The 18,528-nt window shown below is 41.1% G+C and overlaps 1 protein-coding gene across 1 annotated transcript; it reads left to right on the top strand.

The window, feature by feature from the left end:
- The first annotated feature begins 4,143 nt into the window (after positions 1 to 4,143).
- On the top strand, positions 4,144 to 15,170 carry LOC140246737 (uncharacterized). Its single transcript, XM_072326076.1, has 9 exons — positions 4,144 to 4,323; positions 4,849 to 4,983; positions 7,451 to 7,544; positions 8,136 to 8,219; positions 8,738 to 8,794; positions 9,829 to 10,061; positions 11,438 to 11,588; positions 12,249 to 12,614; positions 13,339 to 15,170. The coding sequence occupies exons 1-9, from the start codon at positions 4,144 to 4,146 to the stop codon at positions 15,042 to 15,044; spliced, it is 3,006 nt and encodes a 1,001-aa protein (XP_072182177.1). The 3' UTR covers positions 15,045 to 15,170.
- The last annotated feature ends 3,358 nt before the right edge of the window (positions 15,171 to 18,528 follow it).

Here is an 18,528-nt window from a genome sequence, read left to right as displayed (position 1 = left end):
ATTCTCGTTACAATGAAATAAAAATTCAGGTCCAAAAATTATAATACAAGTAGCTGTATGTAGATCTATCCATCTTTGCACACTATACTGGTTGAGCTATAACCAACTTTTGATATAACGAAAGAATACTGCTGATCCCAAGGACCTCATTTTAATGGGAGTGCACTGTAATACACAATGGAGGGAGGAAAAGAGAAAGTAACAGATTAGAAAAAAATATCATACTTCATGCATATTGAATTCAAAACTCCCCTACAACATCTATTCTAGTGAAATATGCAGCCAGGACAAACCAAATAATACATTTCAGCAAGAGGTACAAAGCACTTAGGAAAGCATTACACATATCTAAATATACACTGTAATGTGGCCAGAGAAAAATGAAGGCAAACATCTTATTGGTCTAGCTGGTTGCACTTTTGTTTTTCCTGCACATTCTTCTCTGCCTGAGAATGGCTTTGAGCAATTTGCCATTGAAGCACAGAAACTAGAACATTTAACAGGTGTGATTCCATAAATATACGGTATTTAATACTTTATCACTATAATATAAGTAAACCCATCTGCATTCTTGTAAGTAGAAAAGAAGACTCATATGTGTTTAACTCTTAATTCAAGTTGAAAAATGACAAAACTTATGATTTTCAAACTTCTTTTCATTTGTCACCACTGATAATTAGGGCTGATTACACACATTTCAATATTTGTACCTTGTATGCATTCATCTCTCTCCGTAGTTCCTTCACGACAGACGCCAAGGCCTCTGGGTTGACGCCTAGCTCGCAGAGATGGACGCAGATTGAAAGCGTCTCAGAGTCGAGTCCCGTTTCCAGCAGCTCAGAAATCTGCTGTAGGGCTACAAATACATCACATGATGTATGAAAATGATAAAATGACATTGACAGTGCAGTTATGAACAGTGATAATGCAATCGACAGCAATATTATTACACAAGAAATAACTAGGCCTAACAGTTAGTGATAATCCTGCTTGTTAAATCAATCTGTAAAGCCAAATGGTAAAGCCCCCCCCCCCCCTTACCATGCTTACAGAGAATTCCTAGATCTGCCCAGCACAATCAATGTAGATATTCTAATGTAATCATCGGTTATGACTTTACGTTTTCAAAAAGTGTAATTTAACTAGACTTTGTTACACTACATTAGACACACTGGCATTGCGCTTGTTGATTTTGTATTCATTTCTTTCAACTACAACTAAGTTAGACTAGTAAGACTAAGCAATTTTTTTAAGTGTAGATTCTCGAGTGCCTACAGCTACACGCTCGTCCTTAGCAATGTTATTGTTACAGGGATTTAATTGAATTTTGGTTAAAATGGGAGATTTTGGCGAGATAATTCAGTAATGAGGGTAGATACCATAATACAATGAGTGCTGGTAATTGAGATCCCTGTAACATCATCAACAAACAACATGGCATGGATGGATGGTCACGAATGAATGCAAACGGGGAAAGCGCATTCGCGCCAACTTTCATCCAACGTATTTTACAGTGACAGGGACTAAACAGTGAAATGCAGTGCCGATACTGGCGGTAGGCCCCTAGGTCTGAACGCTACTACTAGCCTTACTGTCAAGCACTTCTCGAGCTGAGGAAACTTGCGTATCTCCGTTCTTTTCATCCATGATTTATCCTCTGGGGGCTTCTGAATAAGCAGCGGCGAGCGGGTTACTGTTCACTGGTAAATTACAGTCCTTAATGCAGTTCTTGCAGTTGTACCGTCCCCCATCCGCACACTCACTCCGCTGGCCAAAGAACCAAAGACTCAATTAGAGCTGAGAACAACAACAACCAAAGCAAACTGTGTTTGCTGCCCTCAAGTTTCTGTTGACAAACACGATCGTCCGCGAGTTTCGAAATGGTACATACACTTAGTACAGAGTGCAGTGTACGTATTGGCACAGGCCTTACGTACAATACGTACACTGTATACGTGTATATCATGTAATGTGTGTGTGACGTGAGCACTCTGCATCTGACTCCTGAGTTGGGTAGCTGTTTCTCACAGGTAAATTTACAGCCTTTTCTTTTTCAGTCTGAGAATGTAACGTTACGCTTTACTTTTTTATTCACTGGTCAAGCTTGGGTTCCCTTGTAGTAAGCTAACGCTCGAAAACTGCTGGTCCATGGCTTTTGCCACAACGTGCATACAAACGTACCTTACCTGGCTGGAGCTGGGCTCACTCAGTCAGATCTCAACGGTACGCCCTGATGGCTTGCGCTAGCTAGCAAAATAGGCGGCTAGCGGCTCGACGTGCGTGACGGATCCGATTGGATGCGGAGCTGAGATATGAGAATTTAATTGAGAAGCACAGCAGAAGAGCTGTAGGCTGTGGCTTGATTTAGAATGGAGTAGTATCTATTCCAGTTCAATGATAAAATTATGGACATCTTTTAGCTATCGTAGTGTATTGTACCTCCGTGAGATAGATTAACCCTAGAGGCTAGATTATGACTTCTTTGGTCAGTATCACTATGGATCATACTAGCCCGACCAGACGCTGTTACGCGTCGCGTTACGTATGTACAGCGGCGACTGGGCTGTGTATAGTTAGGATCATACATGATGGATTTAACGTGTTATACGCATTTACCAGGCATGTCATGTCTTCTTCTTCTTCTGTAAGTCTGCCTCCTTCAATAGACTGAAGATTCTTGCAGACTGGTGTTATTTACATTATAATACAATCTATTTACAGATATTTACAAGCACATAGAAAATTTGACGAAAAAACTAGCCACTGCTCCCTGTGATCAACCGTTGGACGGTTTTGAAATGATCCCACAGATGGCGCTGAAACAATTTCTGACGACAGGGAATTCCAGTTCCTTACAGTTCTTGGGAAGAACGAATGGCGATGCGAATCAGTTCTCGAATATGGTACCTGATAGGAGTGTGGTTGCGAGGCTCTCGTTAACTGAGTAGCCTGTTTGAACTGATGAAGGTTATTCTAAAATTCAAAGAATGAATTTAAATAGAGTCTAACAGGTTAGATTTATGGTAGGCTGTGCTACATGTATGTGTGACTTCAGATTCAATATTTACCCATATTCAAACTTTCATAAACATTGTATTATGATAGCCATATACATACAAAGTGTAAGAATGCGGGAATGAGAATTTTGGTGACTTTTTCATACATTCATCGATTAACAAAATGAAGTAGACAATGCAATGTGATAGGCTATCTGGGCTGGGGCCTATTGACCGATTCGGGTTCGTTGAGGGCAGCAGACATTTTATGGCACTGGGCGCAGCCATGAGCTCAAATTGCGGTGTCTCAGCCGACCCCCCCCCCCCTGCTCTCCCCCACCCCACGGGCAACATGTTTATCGCGCAACTGTAACAAAGGTTCGCGCACTAAGCAAGCATTCGCGCACTCAGTACGAGATGCCCATTGGCTAAAACAACCATGCATCAGTTTTTCATTCTGCGCGCGTGAGAGGGGTGGGGAGAGAGGAGGGGGGGTCGGCTGAGACACCGCAGTAATGGCGCTGCCCATGCCAAAAATACACATAGCGCGTCACAGAACCGGTCAATAGTATAAAGACTAACATATTGTTAGATCTATTCTTGGCCTAACATTGTTACACATTTTTTTTTTTCTGTAAAATTTTAATAACTAACATTAGGGCCTATTGACAATTTGAAGTGGATTCTGAAAACAATGCCATGGTAGAGTCTAATACTAGACCCTAAGTTCCTAGCTGCGACCAGTCCGAACACTTTGCCAAATGATAGTCTTTGCATTTGAAAAGGAGTGCATTTCCATATTTTTGTGTCATATATTTGGCCATTTCGGCCCATCAGCATACAACTCTCAGTACGGCTAGTCTACAAAGTCCCATGCTTTTGAATGTCATTATTAGTTATTTACTCAGCGATACATGTAGAAATGTATGTATGCGTCCGGAAATGCCATGCTGTCCGCTAATACCATGTCTGTATACTTGTATACACCAAAATATGTTCACCACAGTACAGAGATTCTGAAGTATGTTAAGCCAAAGCCTTACAAGTACTTTTTTTTTTCAATTTTTTTTCCTCCTTACTGAAATGGCAAGGTTAATTGACTTTCATCATAAATACATGCACAAATTGTAGGTGTGTACCGGTCAACATGGCCGAAGGAGGTGACCCTTCAACAAACGCCTCTCCACCATCGTCCAACTCTCTGTCTGTCGCCAACCTGACAGTGAATCCTTTTGAGACTGAGAGCCTAGACAGCATGCACCTACCAGCCTTCAGCCCCTCAGTCTTCAAACCCAGCCAGGATACACCCCGCACAAAGAGCAAGAAGGTAAGACTTTCATAATTTTCCAGAATCATCTTCTTCTTGTTCTTTGTCTTCTTTTTTTTTTCTTCTTCTTTTTTTTTTGCCATTCATTTCAAGATCAGAGTCAATAGGCCCCTATTCAATTGCGTGTCTTTAATTTTTTGTCAAAAAGAGGAAAGATTTAATCGTCCAGGAATATGAGAAAAAAAAAAACCAGTAAAGAATGCACTTTCAAGGCAGATTCTAAATTATTAATGTTGGTAATTCTCTTTAGATTCTGAAATAGACAATTCCATAAAGTAAAGACACTATTTTATACAAATGTTGGCTCACCATAAAATTTAGTTCTTCCATTCGGAATAACAAATTCACAAATTATGCCTTTCGAACGAAGGTTTCTTTCTAGTATGTAGTAAATGTAACTCTAGTCCTTTGCCAACATTTTGGGGAAACAATTATTCCTTTTCATCACTGCCAATGTTGTTACAAATGTAAGGAAACATCATGGAGCTTATTGCTTTTCTCCCCCCCCCCCCCCCATGCCCACAGGACAATGACTTTCGGTGGTCGATAGATCAGATGTCGCTGCTCTTCCCGGCAGACATCGACGAGCGCCCGCTGCAGCAAGAGACGTCCATCCTCACCAAGGAGAAGGAACAACAAGTGCAGGAAGCTATCACACAGGTGTGCTGTCATCCCATGCTTCTCTTAACCTGTTGAAGACCAGTCCCGAGTATACTCCATGAAGACTAGTCCCGATTATACTCGTTGAAGACTAGTCCCGAGTATACTCGTTGAAGACTAGTCCCGAGTATACTCGTTGAAGACTAGTCCTGAGTATACTCGTTGAAGACTAGTCCCGAGTATACTCGTTGAAGACTAGTCCCGAGTATACTCGTTGAAGACTAGTCCCGAGTATACTCGTTGAAGACTAGTCCTGAGTATACTCGTTGAAGACTAGTCCCGAGTATACTCATTGAAGACCAGTCCTGAGTACATGTATACTCGTTAAAGACTAGTCCTGAGTATACTCGGGCAGGTGTGTAGTATTGGAAATGCGTGTTGTAGCAAAATCAGTCCATCCTCAACGGGTTACGTGACATCCCCGTATACATCCATTACAAAATAGACAGATGAATATATTATGTTACCTCTATTCATTTTTACCATGCTTTCAATTTTGCATCAGTTCAATTCAGGCTTTCTGCTTGGACCTCCCCCCCCCCCCCCCCCCCCCCCCACACACACACACACACACACTCATGCTATTGTTATTTCACCCTGTCCCTATCCTTTGCCTTTGTGTTGTTCCTGATCCTGTCTGATCTTGCCTCCCTATTTTTCTCCACAGGTTGCCCCCTATGATCTGGGATCATCACTGGCCCAACCTCTCCCCCTTTGTTTGTTCCACCCTGTGCTATTAATCCCCCTCAGTGCCAGTATGGCTCCCTGCCTTTGACTCCTAACCTACCCCTTTAGTTTCTTTGTTCTTCATTGTATGTCCCTAGCCTCTCGTAGACAGTGCTTATTGTGTGTAGTCCATATGTGACCCTGCACCTCAAAACAAACAAAAAGTTGCCAGACATGAATTTTTAGTTAAGACCATATTCTGAAAGAGCAGACTTTAAGCTTTAAAATGATGTATAACTCAAATCAAATGGATTCAACCTATCTAAATATTGGAAAGAAAGCACAAACTCAGGAAAAATGTGAACTGAGAAAAGAGGCTCTGAAGTACTGTGTCTATTCAAGCGCTTAATCTTTACCAAACCGTGCTGGGTGTGCGATGAATGGGACAAAAAACAGGAAGTAAACCACCAGAGTAACAACAATGAAGGCATTATCAGATTAAATTGAAATTAAGCATGCCTCATTAACACATTCTGTCCATAATTAATGCCAACTTTCAAGGCAGTAGCACTATCTTTCAAAAGTTATTAGAGTTGAAAGTGAAGAGTGTGAACAAGGTTTTTCAGAAATGAAAAAGGGATTCTAAAGACACACCCAATCACACTATTCTACCAAAAATGCTCGAGACAAACTGCTAAAATACACACTTTCCTGCCCGTTTTATGATACCAAATTTAAGCATAATGTAAAAGAAGACCCGCTCTTTCAGAAAATATGAAAAAGTCAAGTTCGGCTCGGTTGACCCATTTCACTTATTTTCAGTCCTCACGCAAAATCAGTGTGTGCGACTTTATGTTCGTTTTGAGGTGCATGGTCACATATGCACTGTGTGTGTGCATACCCTGATGTTTGTCATTTTGCCTCTGTCATAGATTCTGCAAGGATCAAAAGCTCAGGCCCCCTTTGACTCCGTCGTAAAGCATGTTTGAATACATCACTCAATAATGATGTGCTCCCTGAATTATCATCCAGTACCAAGGTGCTGATCATCAGGAGTCAGGTCCTATAATGAGAAGCGTTTAACCCATCAAGTCCTGGAGGAATTTTGCTGCAGACAGTTTCATCTTGTCATCTTCAAAATAGCAATTCATTGAATTTCACTTTAAATCTTATATATTGGAGAAAGATTCTATAGAGATACATGTAGTTAAGTTCTTCAACAAATATGCGCAACATAAAAAGGAAATTAACAACTTTGCATATGCTCATTTGAAAAAAGATCCTAAACTTTAACTAAATGTTTGCAATTTTTATTCAGTATTAAATTTAGCACGATGGAGAAACTTCTAACAGATTGTAATGGAAAATTTGGAAATGGGAATGGGTTGGGAAAATCAGTTGTAATGGTTTACTCCAGCGACAGACTATCGTACTTCGAAGGCACTCAAGTACAATGTAAAACCACAAGGATTGCAATCTACACTGTACCTTGTGACTCATCATTTGGCAGAATAAATTGTCATGATAAAGGGGGAGGGGGCAGTAGTATAAACTTTACCCTTTATTGTTACTGCTACTGCAGGGGAAGTGATATTTGTTCACGAAATGTTCTCCATGTAAGACACCTTACGCAGATGTCATGAAATTTGTATCTTTTGTGGCTAGCAAAACAAACCAACAAGCATAGCGCCTGACAGCATCTGTGGTAGGAATTAATCATTCCCAGTTTTGTAGCTCTCAAGTTGTTGAATCTTGTCTTTGGATTAAGTGGCAGTATTTTCTTCTCTCATCCTTCTGTCAGTTCTTCAACCAGAAGACGGTTGTTCCCTCGCCATGGTCCGAATCCAGGCCTATGAAACATGTGACCTTTTCACCAAACCCTCCCTCTGTATCAGGTTTGTATCTCCAAATTTTTGAAAGACCAATTCGAGCCATGTTCAGGTTGGGTTTGAGAAGTGGTGTCAAAATGTTATCTATCTCTGTACCCTTCTTTTTCTGAGACTTCATTCATTTTCTTTGAACCTGTTGTAAACCAATTTTACTAATGGTTTACTTCCCTATCAAGAACCACAGTGAAGAAATGCGTTGTAGTATTATCTACTTTCCAATTTCCCATATTAAATACAACACACTTTTTTTTGTTACAAGAGGCAATATTTTCTAGAGTTTCTTTGCGGAATATTGGATTTGATATTTTGTGAAAAATAAAAACAGCTTGAAATGTCTCAAACAGTATTTTAGTTATGCTGTCCACAAAATTGATTACAGACGGACGGACGGAAGGACGGACAACTTAAAAAACATATTGCCTCTGGCGTCACTTTGTGGCGGAGGCATAAAAATGTGAAATATCATCGTATGCAGTAATTTGTGATCAATCTTGGCCCATTTTTCATCTTGTGGATGGTGTCGTATAGCTATATGTTTTCGATTTTATGAAATGCGTGTACAGTCAGCTCTGTGCTTATGTTCTTTTCTCCCCCTAGTACTCAGTGAGCACTCAGCAGAAAACTCGGTGAACTCACCTCCCAACAGTTCTTTCCTCAACAGTCTCACAGGAAGAGTGGATGGTAAGTACACATTGTTGATTTCCTCTCACTCTCGCTCACCATGTACAGATTCTATGTGTTTGTGGTATTGTAAACTGGACAGCAAATTGATTGTGGTCAAAATATGGTGTGTTTCACATTCTTAAAGGCAGCCCTGCCAGTTAGTATGGCGACCACCTAAGATTTTCATTTTATGGGAAGAAAACAATAATTTGGGTCTAGGGCAATTTCCCCTTGGGCAGTTACCCCAGACCCTCCCCTGAACCTAACCCTAATCCTAATCCTGAACCTAATCCTAACCGTTATCCAAACTCTTATCCTACACCTAACTCTAATCCTGATCTTTACTCTTACTTTATCACTGATCAGTATTTAGCTGGGGGTAATTGTCCTGATATGACTCATTTATATACCGAGTATATATTTGTCTTTTCCCTCTGTACATATCTTTTTTTTTTCGTGTTTCTCTCTATATATTTATTTTCTTTTCCTTTTTTTTTTCTCTCTCTACTGTCTTGTTGTTTTATTCTTGTTCACAGCAAGCTGCCAAACATCTCTCACACTGCCTCTTGATTTCGACCTGGAAGGCTTACTTGGTGAGTTGAGTGTGAAATGATCATAACGTTGCACTTTGAGTGTTTTCATCGTAATACATTCTAAAGATTTGCATGTTTGCAGCATCGCGATATACAGGCATGATATTCTGTAGATTTAAATATGATTTCAGTTTTTTTTTTTGTCTCAAGTCTATACATGTTTTGCTTTTTCCATATATCAAATTCACCTGAAAATTTTGATATCTGATTTTTTCAACAAACCTCAATATCATCCCTGGATATATGAATCACATTTTTGCGATTTGAATGTGCCCACTTTGGGGGAATATGGTAATTAAAGGGCAAGTGATGGTCATGTCATAAATGAATCCCTTATTTGCTTTCATACGTCTCTTATGGATTCCTCAACTGCTAAGTAACTCTTTCTTTTCAATAATTCAAATTTTGACTTTATTCAGGTGAATTGAATGTGAGTCACAATACAGTGTAGATATTCAATGGTAGAAATTCAAATGATAATCAGAAATGAAATTTAATTCTCGGTATCGCCAATACCTTTGTGCCGTGTGCAGAGCAGCGTTTTTGATGCATTATGGGATAGCGCAGGGGACAAACTTGCCCCAGTTTTGGCTGCATGCCTGCACTCGGGTCACATTCTGTCTTTATCCAGTTTTTTGTTGTTGTTGTTGTTGTTGAAGATTTCTTTGCTTTCCATCATGTGACCAGCACATTGAAGTCTTGCAGTTGTGAACCATGACTCTGGTGACTGCAAATCAGTAAGATTTATAAAACTTTCAACTCTTTGTAAAGCTGAATTATAGCCAAGAAAAAAACAGACAAATAACTCCATTGAATCGTATGGGAACTGGGACATGAACGAGACAACCGTAAGCGACAATGGCACCGAGGAATCCCACAGTGCGTCTGTGACAGAGCTCTTCAGCTTGCGCAGAAGTATTCTGCGCATTGGCGATACCGTGAACTGAATGGCATGGGATCAGCAGGAGACTTGATATTAATAATTCTTCCATATTTTATTTCCGCTGCCTACATTCCCCCTACACATTCGGCAGGCAAGGGGCGATTCCTGTACACCAAGTCCAGCGTGGAGTCCTTCCCGTTGGCCCCCCTCCGACGCAAGCTCTTCACCCAGAGCGAGTCGAGCTCGGTGCCCAGTGCCAGCCCAGAGTCTGCCAGGGAGAGTGGGCCCTTCTCTCCCTCGCTGTCCCCCATCCGCTCCAGCCAGGAGAGTGGAGCCGGGGAGAGGAGAAAGGGTCAGGTACCACTCACACCTAGCTCAGTGGAGGTAACGTTTATAGATGAACTTGTTTAAACCTTTTCCTCCCAGGGATTCTGGACAGTGTGTACAATGGAATGGGTTTTTTTTTTTTCTGCCAATCAGTACTCAACGCACACAGAGGATGAAAGGCTCATTTGTAGATGCTTGAAATGTTATCATTTCTTGGTTTGCCTGTATATGTTTGATATATTTTTTTATTTCATTTCCACTTAAAAAAAACAGAAATGCATGGTGACAGCTGATTCATTATTCTGTAGGCCCGCACATCATTGCTGAGGACATTTTTCACAGACACCATCAGCTCCTTTTCAGTCAGCATTTTTCAAGAGAAAACAGGAGTGGCCCACTTTGGCAACTAGTACATCAATCGAGCAACTGTCTGCTATAGAATTGTAGCGAGGCACCTTCAAGCATTCCTTATTTTTAATGCCAAGACTGCTTGCACTAATGACAGCCTTTCATCAGTTGTGGGGGATTACTCAGTCGAGGTTCTGCACAGCATTGATGGAATGAGTAGAAGAATAGTGTGTTTTGCTTTAAATCCTAAATGAGAAATTATTATGATTGCTATCACACTTATCATCATGCACACCATATGCAGAAAAACAAGTAGAGTATTAGATGCCTGCAGTGATATTGGAACGTTAGCAAAATGTAGACAGAATGATTTAATTCAGATAAATGTTGCAAATAATCGTGTTGACGCCATGGAGTAGTCAACATTGAATCATCTTGAACTGGATAATATTATATTAAATGGACTGTACAGTACTGGTTGAGGTGGGGATTCATGTTTTGAACATTCCTAAGTGAGATAATGAAAAGCCTCTTATGAAATATGAAAGAGCATGTAATTTTAAGAAGGATTCAACGTTTATATAATGAAAATTGGTTTTCAAATGGCTGAGATATCCAAAAAAGTGCTAATAATGAAAGGCGACATGCCACAACTTTATTAGGATCTCTTTGTTTCACCTTGTTTTTTGATATCTCAGCCATTTCAAAACCGATTTTCATCGAATAAACTTTTGATACCCCTTAGAACTGCATGCTCTTTGACATCTCATAGAGTGGTTTCTGAATATCTCGCAAAACGTTAAAAGCTAAATCCTCACCTCGACCAGAACTGTACACACCCTTTAAGTGTTCTTACATTTCACCAGTAATTCCATTTAGTATCTGCATGACAGTTGAGAAAAGTAGCAAGGGGTGGTTTGAGTTCTCACAACGCTCTTGCTTGGTGAAGTACAATGTAGTCCATTCAGTGCTAAGCAAGGCATACTGTACTGTAGTCATAGTGATCTTGAATGAAGTGATCTTGAATGAAGTGATCTTGATATGGATATACAACAAACTCCACTCTTCTCTTCACATCCTCACAGAGCCAGTTTTCATCCAGTCCCATCACCCCGCACCGACGAACTCCGCTCGGTCGATCCCCTCACGTTCCCCACCAGGCGTCACCCCTCTGTGGTACAATGGAATCACCCTCAATATCCCCGATCAAGGATTTACCCTCCTCTCAACGCTCTGGTGCGGGAAACCAACTTTCTTCTCTCTGTTTACCTTCATATCATAGATTCATTTCAGTTGCTGTATGTTATCTCAAATTGTTGTGTTTACGTGTTTATAATCAATTTCTAGTTCATTGGTAGTATTGATAATGATGATAAGGATTAATATTGATAATGACGATGAAGGAAAAAGGGCAGTAATAATCGGAAATATGATGATGGTAACATAAGAATGATAAATATAGTATTTATTGTCATCAGGATAGTCATTATAACTTTCATGCATGCAAAAGCAACTAGATGATCATACCCTTGACACGGATTTCCATTTGTTCTTTTTTTTGGGGGGGGGGCGGGGAGTGGGCACATATCCTGCATACATGTAACTGTCAGTGTCTTTTATCCGCTTCAGGTTTGAGCCCAAACTTTTCTGGACATTTTTGCTTCTGGCAGCTGTTAAAGTCATGCACTGGCAGCTTAACTTGGGGTGTTGTGATGTTATGAATATTTTTCAAATTTGCAAATCAAAGTCTCTGTCTTTCTTTTATCAAAGAAATGACATCATAATGTATAGGTGCATCATTTTTTTTTTTTTTTTTTTCTGATGCATCACAGTTCCAAGAAACAATTCCTATTTTTTTTATTTGTTGAAACATCTTTCTCCCTTTGTGCCATCCAGAAAAATCACCAGACAATCTTCAGGGTTCGACTGAGAGTGATGATCATTTTTCACCACACCGCTCTCCTGGCAGCCCAGCTGAACGGCTCTCTGGTGCCCCCGAGAACATGATGGAAACCAGTCTCGTGCGAGGAGGTCCCCTGAATTGCAGTTGGGAAGAGTCGGAAATCGGCGATGGAGACGTTGAAGCGGGGAAGGATGGAAAAGAGTGGCGAAAGAACTTCACCCTCGGCTTGGAAGGTGAATTAAGCCCCATCCATAAGACTGGTGACCAGATCTCACCCTGCCGAGTGCCAGTGTGCTCATCCAGACTGCAGGGTCCACAGGAAGAGAGCGTGATGGACACCAGTCTCTTTTCACATGGAGGTGAGTATTCATGATAATACTCTACCATCCCAATGTTTCAGCATGCTCATCTAATGTATCCTATGTTGAGAATATTGATGATATTCATCATATTAGCATATTGTATTTGTAAGCAGTGTGGCGCAGTCTGTGGTTAGGTTTCAGCAAGGAGGTTCAAAGTTCAAATCCTACATACATCCCTGTTACAAGTTGTTTTATCCACAACAGCCCTCTCCTCTCTGGTGAATTTAAATGAGGACCCAAATGCAGTCATAACTGGGCCTCTGTCAGAGCAGTGCTAACACTAAGGATCCTACCCTGGGCAGTACAATGTCATCTGAAGTACAAACATTCATAAACGCAACAAGTGCAAATTAGATTTGTTTCAGCCCGTTTGAAGAGTCCCACATGGTGGAGATATGTACAGAGAGTGAATATTGCAGAATGCGGTGAAGTAGTGGCGATGTGGTTGAAGGTGGACCAGGTATTAAAAGGAACACATACATATTTTCACACAATCTACACCACACACACACACCTGTATTCCCACAGACATGCCTAGACAAACAGATGCGTAGATACAGACACACACAGTAAAGCATAAGAGCAACAAACTGTTCACTGATTTACGGAGGGGACGCACTCAGTGCAGGTGCTAAAGGGTTAAAGAATCCTCTGAACAGAGATATGCCCTATCTGCGTGTTAATCTCAGCTCTGTCAATTATTTTTTTCTTATCCTTCTAGATAACGTCCGAGACTCTTCACAAGTATTACCATCCAGTCCTATCAAGGCAAACACACATGGCCACTTCTCATTGGGAACGAGCACCAGTCTCAGTCCCATCCCAAAGACTCGTGACTCTCCACCCCACCACCAAGAAGTCCCCACATCACCTAGCACTGACAAGCCAGAGAAGCCCAGAGATATGGATAGGCACCAGTCCTCTTCCTCCACCACCACCAGCATTGCCAACTCTACCAGACTCAAACAGCAGAAAATGGTTTCCTTCCACATCGACACCGAGTTCAGCCCCATACGCAGCTCACAGACTGGTGACCGCAGTTTGTGCCAAACAGTGCCTGTCACCTCATCCAGAGTGCATGATAGCAATGCTGAGGGCATGATGGACACCAGTCTCTTCTCCGTCAGCGATAAGCGCGCAACCCACTCCAGTCTGATACACCAGGAGACTGAATTTGAGACGAGTCCGATTTGTAGACAACAGGGTCATCATGGGCAAGGGCGGGGTTTAGTGGTGGGCATGACAATGGAGGGTGACGACAATAGGCCTATAGCAGATGCTAGTAGCATCTCTGAGGATGAAGGTAAAGACCAAGACAGGTGTTGTGATCAAAGAGCGTTTTCCATGAGACAAAATGTCCAGGTAAAGTCGGAAATGGTGAGCAGCCTGGATTCAAGGTTACATGTCGGTCACATTCAGGATACTTCCACTACTGGGACCAGGGCTATAACGTCCTCCATAGAAGGCGCTCCTGGTGTCAACATGACTTGTAACCATGGTAGCGGATGCTGGGTAAGTGATACTAAGTCGGACTCCATGCAGCACGAAGGAGGGAAGTGGCAGCTCTTACACAGCACTGCCAATGCAGCCAAGCGCCTCACGTCGACCATGCGCTATGGGACACCGTTTCTTGGATGCTCACTTGAATTCCCAGATAAACCCGGAGAGGATGGGGCCGAGATGGACGTAAGCTCTGTGTCTGTAATCCACGTCGGTGAGGACCATGAAGAGGATGCGGTCACCGAGGGCAACGAGAGGGCTTGCGTGATTGATGATGGTGCAGAGTCCTTGGCACTTCGCAGCTTTCATGGGCTGGCACAAGCAAGAGGCGACGATAGAGATCAGGGGCACTCGCGGACACAATGTGCTGCGGGAAGACTCTCAACGAGCCGCAGCTATGACTCGCTGCGCGAGGTTGCCGAGGCGACGGACGATGAGCGGGAGAGTGAAGACTGGCTTATGTTGTCGCTGTCAGAGGCCGACCTGCATTGCTGTAGCACGTCCAGCGACCGTAGTTTGCGAGACGTGACCAATCAGCTGAACCTACATCCTGCTGAGTGGGAACACTGCGTCCACTCTTCACATGCAGATCAGCGCAAGTCCCTGCCGAAGGGCTTGCCAGAAGGTTACGCATCACACGGACATTTCTTCACAGGAGACCACAAACCCTCCCAGCGTGGGGAACCAGGGATTGCCAGGGAATATCACATATCTGGCATGAAGTCGGATTCACATGGCCCGTCAAAGCAGCCAGATGGTAGTGCGTTCAAAGTCCTCAAGGAGGAGCTAACTCCACTGAGACCGTTTCTGCTCAACCTCATCCCCCCAAACCACAAGGGTCAAGCGGACAGTGGATACAACACAAACAGTGTCAACTCTGCCACGTCGTCTATGGACGTCATTGACATCGTCGAAGGCGACTCGTGATGCCACCAAACAGCAATGCATCGTGTGCATTCAGAAGAGTGTCTTAAACTCATCAGTCATTTACAGTGATTGACCGAAGCAGTTTTGTGTAGGCTCTGTAGGCTCTGCTAACCCATCAAATTCTAGGGGAATTTTACTGTAGATTTTATCGTCTTTTCATCATCAACTTGGGCACCTCCAAATTTTACTGCGTACTATATGTGACCGTGCATCACAAAACGAACAAAAAGTTGCACAACTTGATTTTACGTGAGGACTCAAAAAAGATGAAATGGGGCAACCGAGTCAATTTGAGTTTTTCATATTTTCTGAAAGAGCTATCCTTCTACATTATTCTTTAGTTTGAGATTATAACATAAATGGGAAAATGTGTTTTCAGCAGTTTTTCTACAACCCTTTTTTGGGGGAAAAATAGAATGATCAGGTATATCTTAGAGTCCCTTTTTCATTTCTTGAAATCCTTTACACACTCTTCACTTTCAAGTCTAATAACTTTTGCAAAAATAACTCTACTGCTTTGAAAGTTGGCATTGATCATGGACAGAATGTGTTAATAAAACATGCTCAATTTCAGCGTAATCAGATAATCCCTTCATTGTTGTTGCTCCCGTGGTTTACATCCTGTGCTTTGTCCCTTTCATTGCACAGCTAGCATGGCTTGGTAAAGATTTAACGCTTAAATAGACCCTGTACTTCAGAGCCTCTTTTTCTCAGTTCACATATTTCCAGAGTGTGTGCTTTCTTTCTAGTATTTAGATAGGTTAGGGGAGTCCATTTGAATTGAGTAATACATCATTTTAAAGCTTAGAGTCTGCTCTTTAAGAATCTGCCCTCAACTAAAAATCCATGTCTGGCGACTTTTTGTTTGTTTTGTGATGCAGGGTCACAAATTTTGATTGCCCAGCTCAAACCCCCTCAAAAACAGTAGGCCATGATGGAATTCCACTCCTCTACATAGTTTCAAAGAGTAAACTGAAAGCTTTGTTAAAATTCTAAGCTTTGGTATAATGATATATGATTTATTGAGATTAGCCATCCTGAACCATTCAAAAGTGATGAAAATCAGAGAGAGTTAGAAGGTCCGGTTTCATAGAAAAGGGAGAAAAGAGGATTTAAAGATTAGGGTCACTCAGGTGTGTTGTGCAGAAGTATCAAAGAAAAAAAAAATGTGGTCGAGGGAAAAAAAAAATGCTAATATTTCAATTTCAGGTTTGCTTCCAGCTGCCAAATTTTGACATTAAGCAGAGAAGAAGTTAACTCTCTTTATAGGTGAGACACACTTTAAAGATTTCACGTGGTCAACCCAAGTGACATACAATTGTATTTAGGTCCCATGCAGAGAAGCCTAATATGCAACTTTGTATGGTTTGAGCTGGGCGGTCACATTTCATGTTGGAGAAAGTGGAACTGATTGAATACACTGAATCTGGACAAACAGAGAGAAAGAGAGATGCTTAGAGGCGTTGGAAGGATCGTTACTCTACCCGATCAAACTGGCAAAACTTTGAGACTCTTCACAAAGTTTCCTTCTTTTTGCTTTTCTGTTGACACTGACAGCCAAACATCTCAAAGTTTCAGCTCTCAGTAAGTTGTCTATGTTTGGATCAGGACGGTTTGTGTGGTTTGACAGCTGACCAACATATGCAGTGAGTACTTGGGACTGGTCGTGTGACAACCTCTGCAAACTTTCACCTGTGTGCATTCTGACTACACAAACTTCGAGGAGATTTGTGGGGGTATTATAAAGGGAAATTACTGTAGTTTCAGTGGAATTTTTTTTTTTTTTTCAGAACTGTGTTCAGACTCTCACTGTGCCCTTGTGGTAACTTACTACAGTCTACCTCATGCTCCTACCAATTGGATTCTTTCTCAGGGTTGTGCAGTACCGAGACTTTCAAGTTTGATGCTGTGAATCAAACATCTACAACTGTACCATTTCACATTATACAGTGAAACCTTGATGTAAAGAGGTCGGATATGTAATCCTCCTATAAAAGGTAATTTTCTCAGGTTCTAACCCTTTCTATTTTTCTGTTTTTGCAGCCTGATAGAACAAAACACTTGATATAACAAGGCAACTGCCATGGATTTTATGTTCTTCTTATAACGTGGTGGGATGTGGAAAAAAAAAACACAAAAAAACAAAATAAAACAAAATTCCTATTACAAAGTGATTTTGCAGGCTCCATTGCCATTTATTTATTTGCTTGTGTACCCTGACATAGTGAAACACTATAACAGGGGAATTGTCTTGGATTCTAGGTCCTTGTTATAGTGAGGTTTCACTGTGACACACCTTGACCTCTCAACAGTGCAAGGTGAAACACCGCAAACCATGTGAGACAAACGATTTCAGTGTGGGTTATTTTCTTTTACCTTGGGGTTTGTTCCAGGAAGTGTAAGACATATGACTGCACCTCCCTGGTGTGTCGTTCTGAGAAATCGAGTGTATCTTCCTTCAAAGCTTGCCTGAAAGTTGATTATATCCCTACACAAACTTGTGACCGGATGCAAGTGCGGTTGGCTAATTATGAATGCTCGACATGCGGGCTCCTGAGATTAAGAGAACATACATTTTGTAATATATGTTTTAAAAATACATGTTATGACAATTGTTATGATAATGATAACTGTGATTTATATTGTGCAGAATAATTTTCCATGAATATTCCTTGTGCATGTCACATTAACGTAACACTGTTTCGGATAGCTACGTGTACTTTTAAATACAAACATGTATATTCAAAAAGAAATTTTACAACTTGAGAATAGATTTGAACCATTATCAATGTGAAAAGATTTTCATCATAACATGCACTACCTATATGCTCTGGCATGTAACATCTCTATTATTGAAAGGCAGTACAGTGCATATATACAGTGTATATCTATTTTAACCATAACATTTTGTTACAGGAAGTATACAGGGTTGAGAAGAGTTTAAAAGTTGGATTAAAATGGATGATACTCAACAGGTTCACTCACATAGTTTAACCATTAATTTGTGTGCTTTGAATGCAGATTAGCACAGAAAACACCACAAGGTTCTATCTGTCTAAAGTCCATGGCACAGAAAGGGTTCATAAGATACAAACTTCTCACAGAGACTTTATACATGTAGTTCATTTCATTGATCTAGAATGATTAAACTGTTTTTGTGTTTTGTTTGTGTATAAGATTAGTGTCATTGGATTTTCTTTCTATTTACTTTTTTCAAAGTTATGTAAACTTTCATTGCAATAATCTTCTTGTACCCAATGAAATCATTGTGTTAAAGTGTTATATCAGGGCTTCGGAAACCATGAATTACAGAGGAGCTTTTAGCTTTGAACTTTGGGGCTAGGAAACTTTCATAAAACTTGTTATCAATAACAACTTACAATATTTGTTATAAGCTACTGAAATCCGGGCTTCTGATTGGCTGAGAGGAAATTTGTCATAGAAATGAGGCAGTTGTTAACTGATAACAAGTTTTATGAAATGG

The sequence above is a fragment of the Diadema setosum genome, chromosome 3 (genome assembly GCF_964275005.1).
Source record: "Diadema setosum chromosome 3, eeDiaSeto1, whole genome shotgun sequence".
Taxonomy (NCBI): domain Eukaryota; kingdom Metazoa; phylum Echinodermata; class Echinoidea; order Diadematoida; family Diadematidae; genus Diadema; species Diadema setosum.
The sequence above is the reverse complement of the archived record's forward strand: the minus strand, read 5'-3'. Positions and strand labels throughout refer to the sequence as shown.

Coding starts and splice junctions, on each gene's coding strand:
- LOC140246737 (XM_072326076.1), top strand. CDS start 4,144: ATGGCCGAAGGAGGTGACCCTTCAACAAACGCCTCTCCACCATCGTCC. Junction 8,795..9,828: donor CGACCTGGAAGGCTTACTTG/GTGAGTTGAGTG, acceptor CACATTCGGCAG/GCAAGGGGCGATTCCTGTAC. Junction 12,615..13,338: donor CAGTCTCTTTTCACATGGAG/GTGAGTATTCAT, acceptor TTATCCTTCTAG/ATAACGTCCGAGACTCTTCA.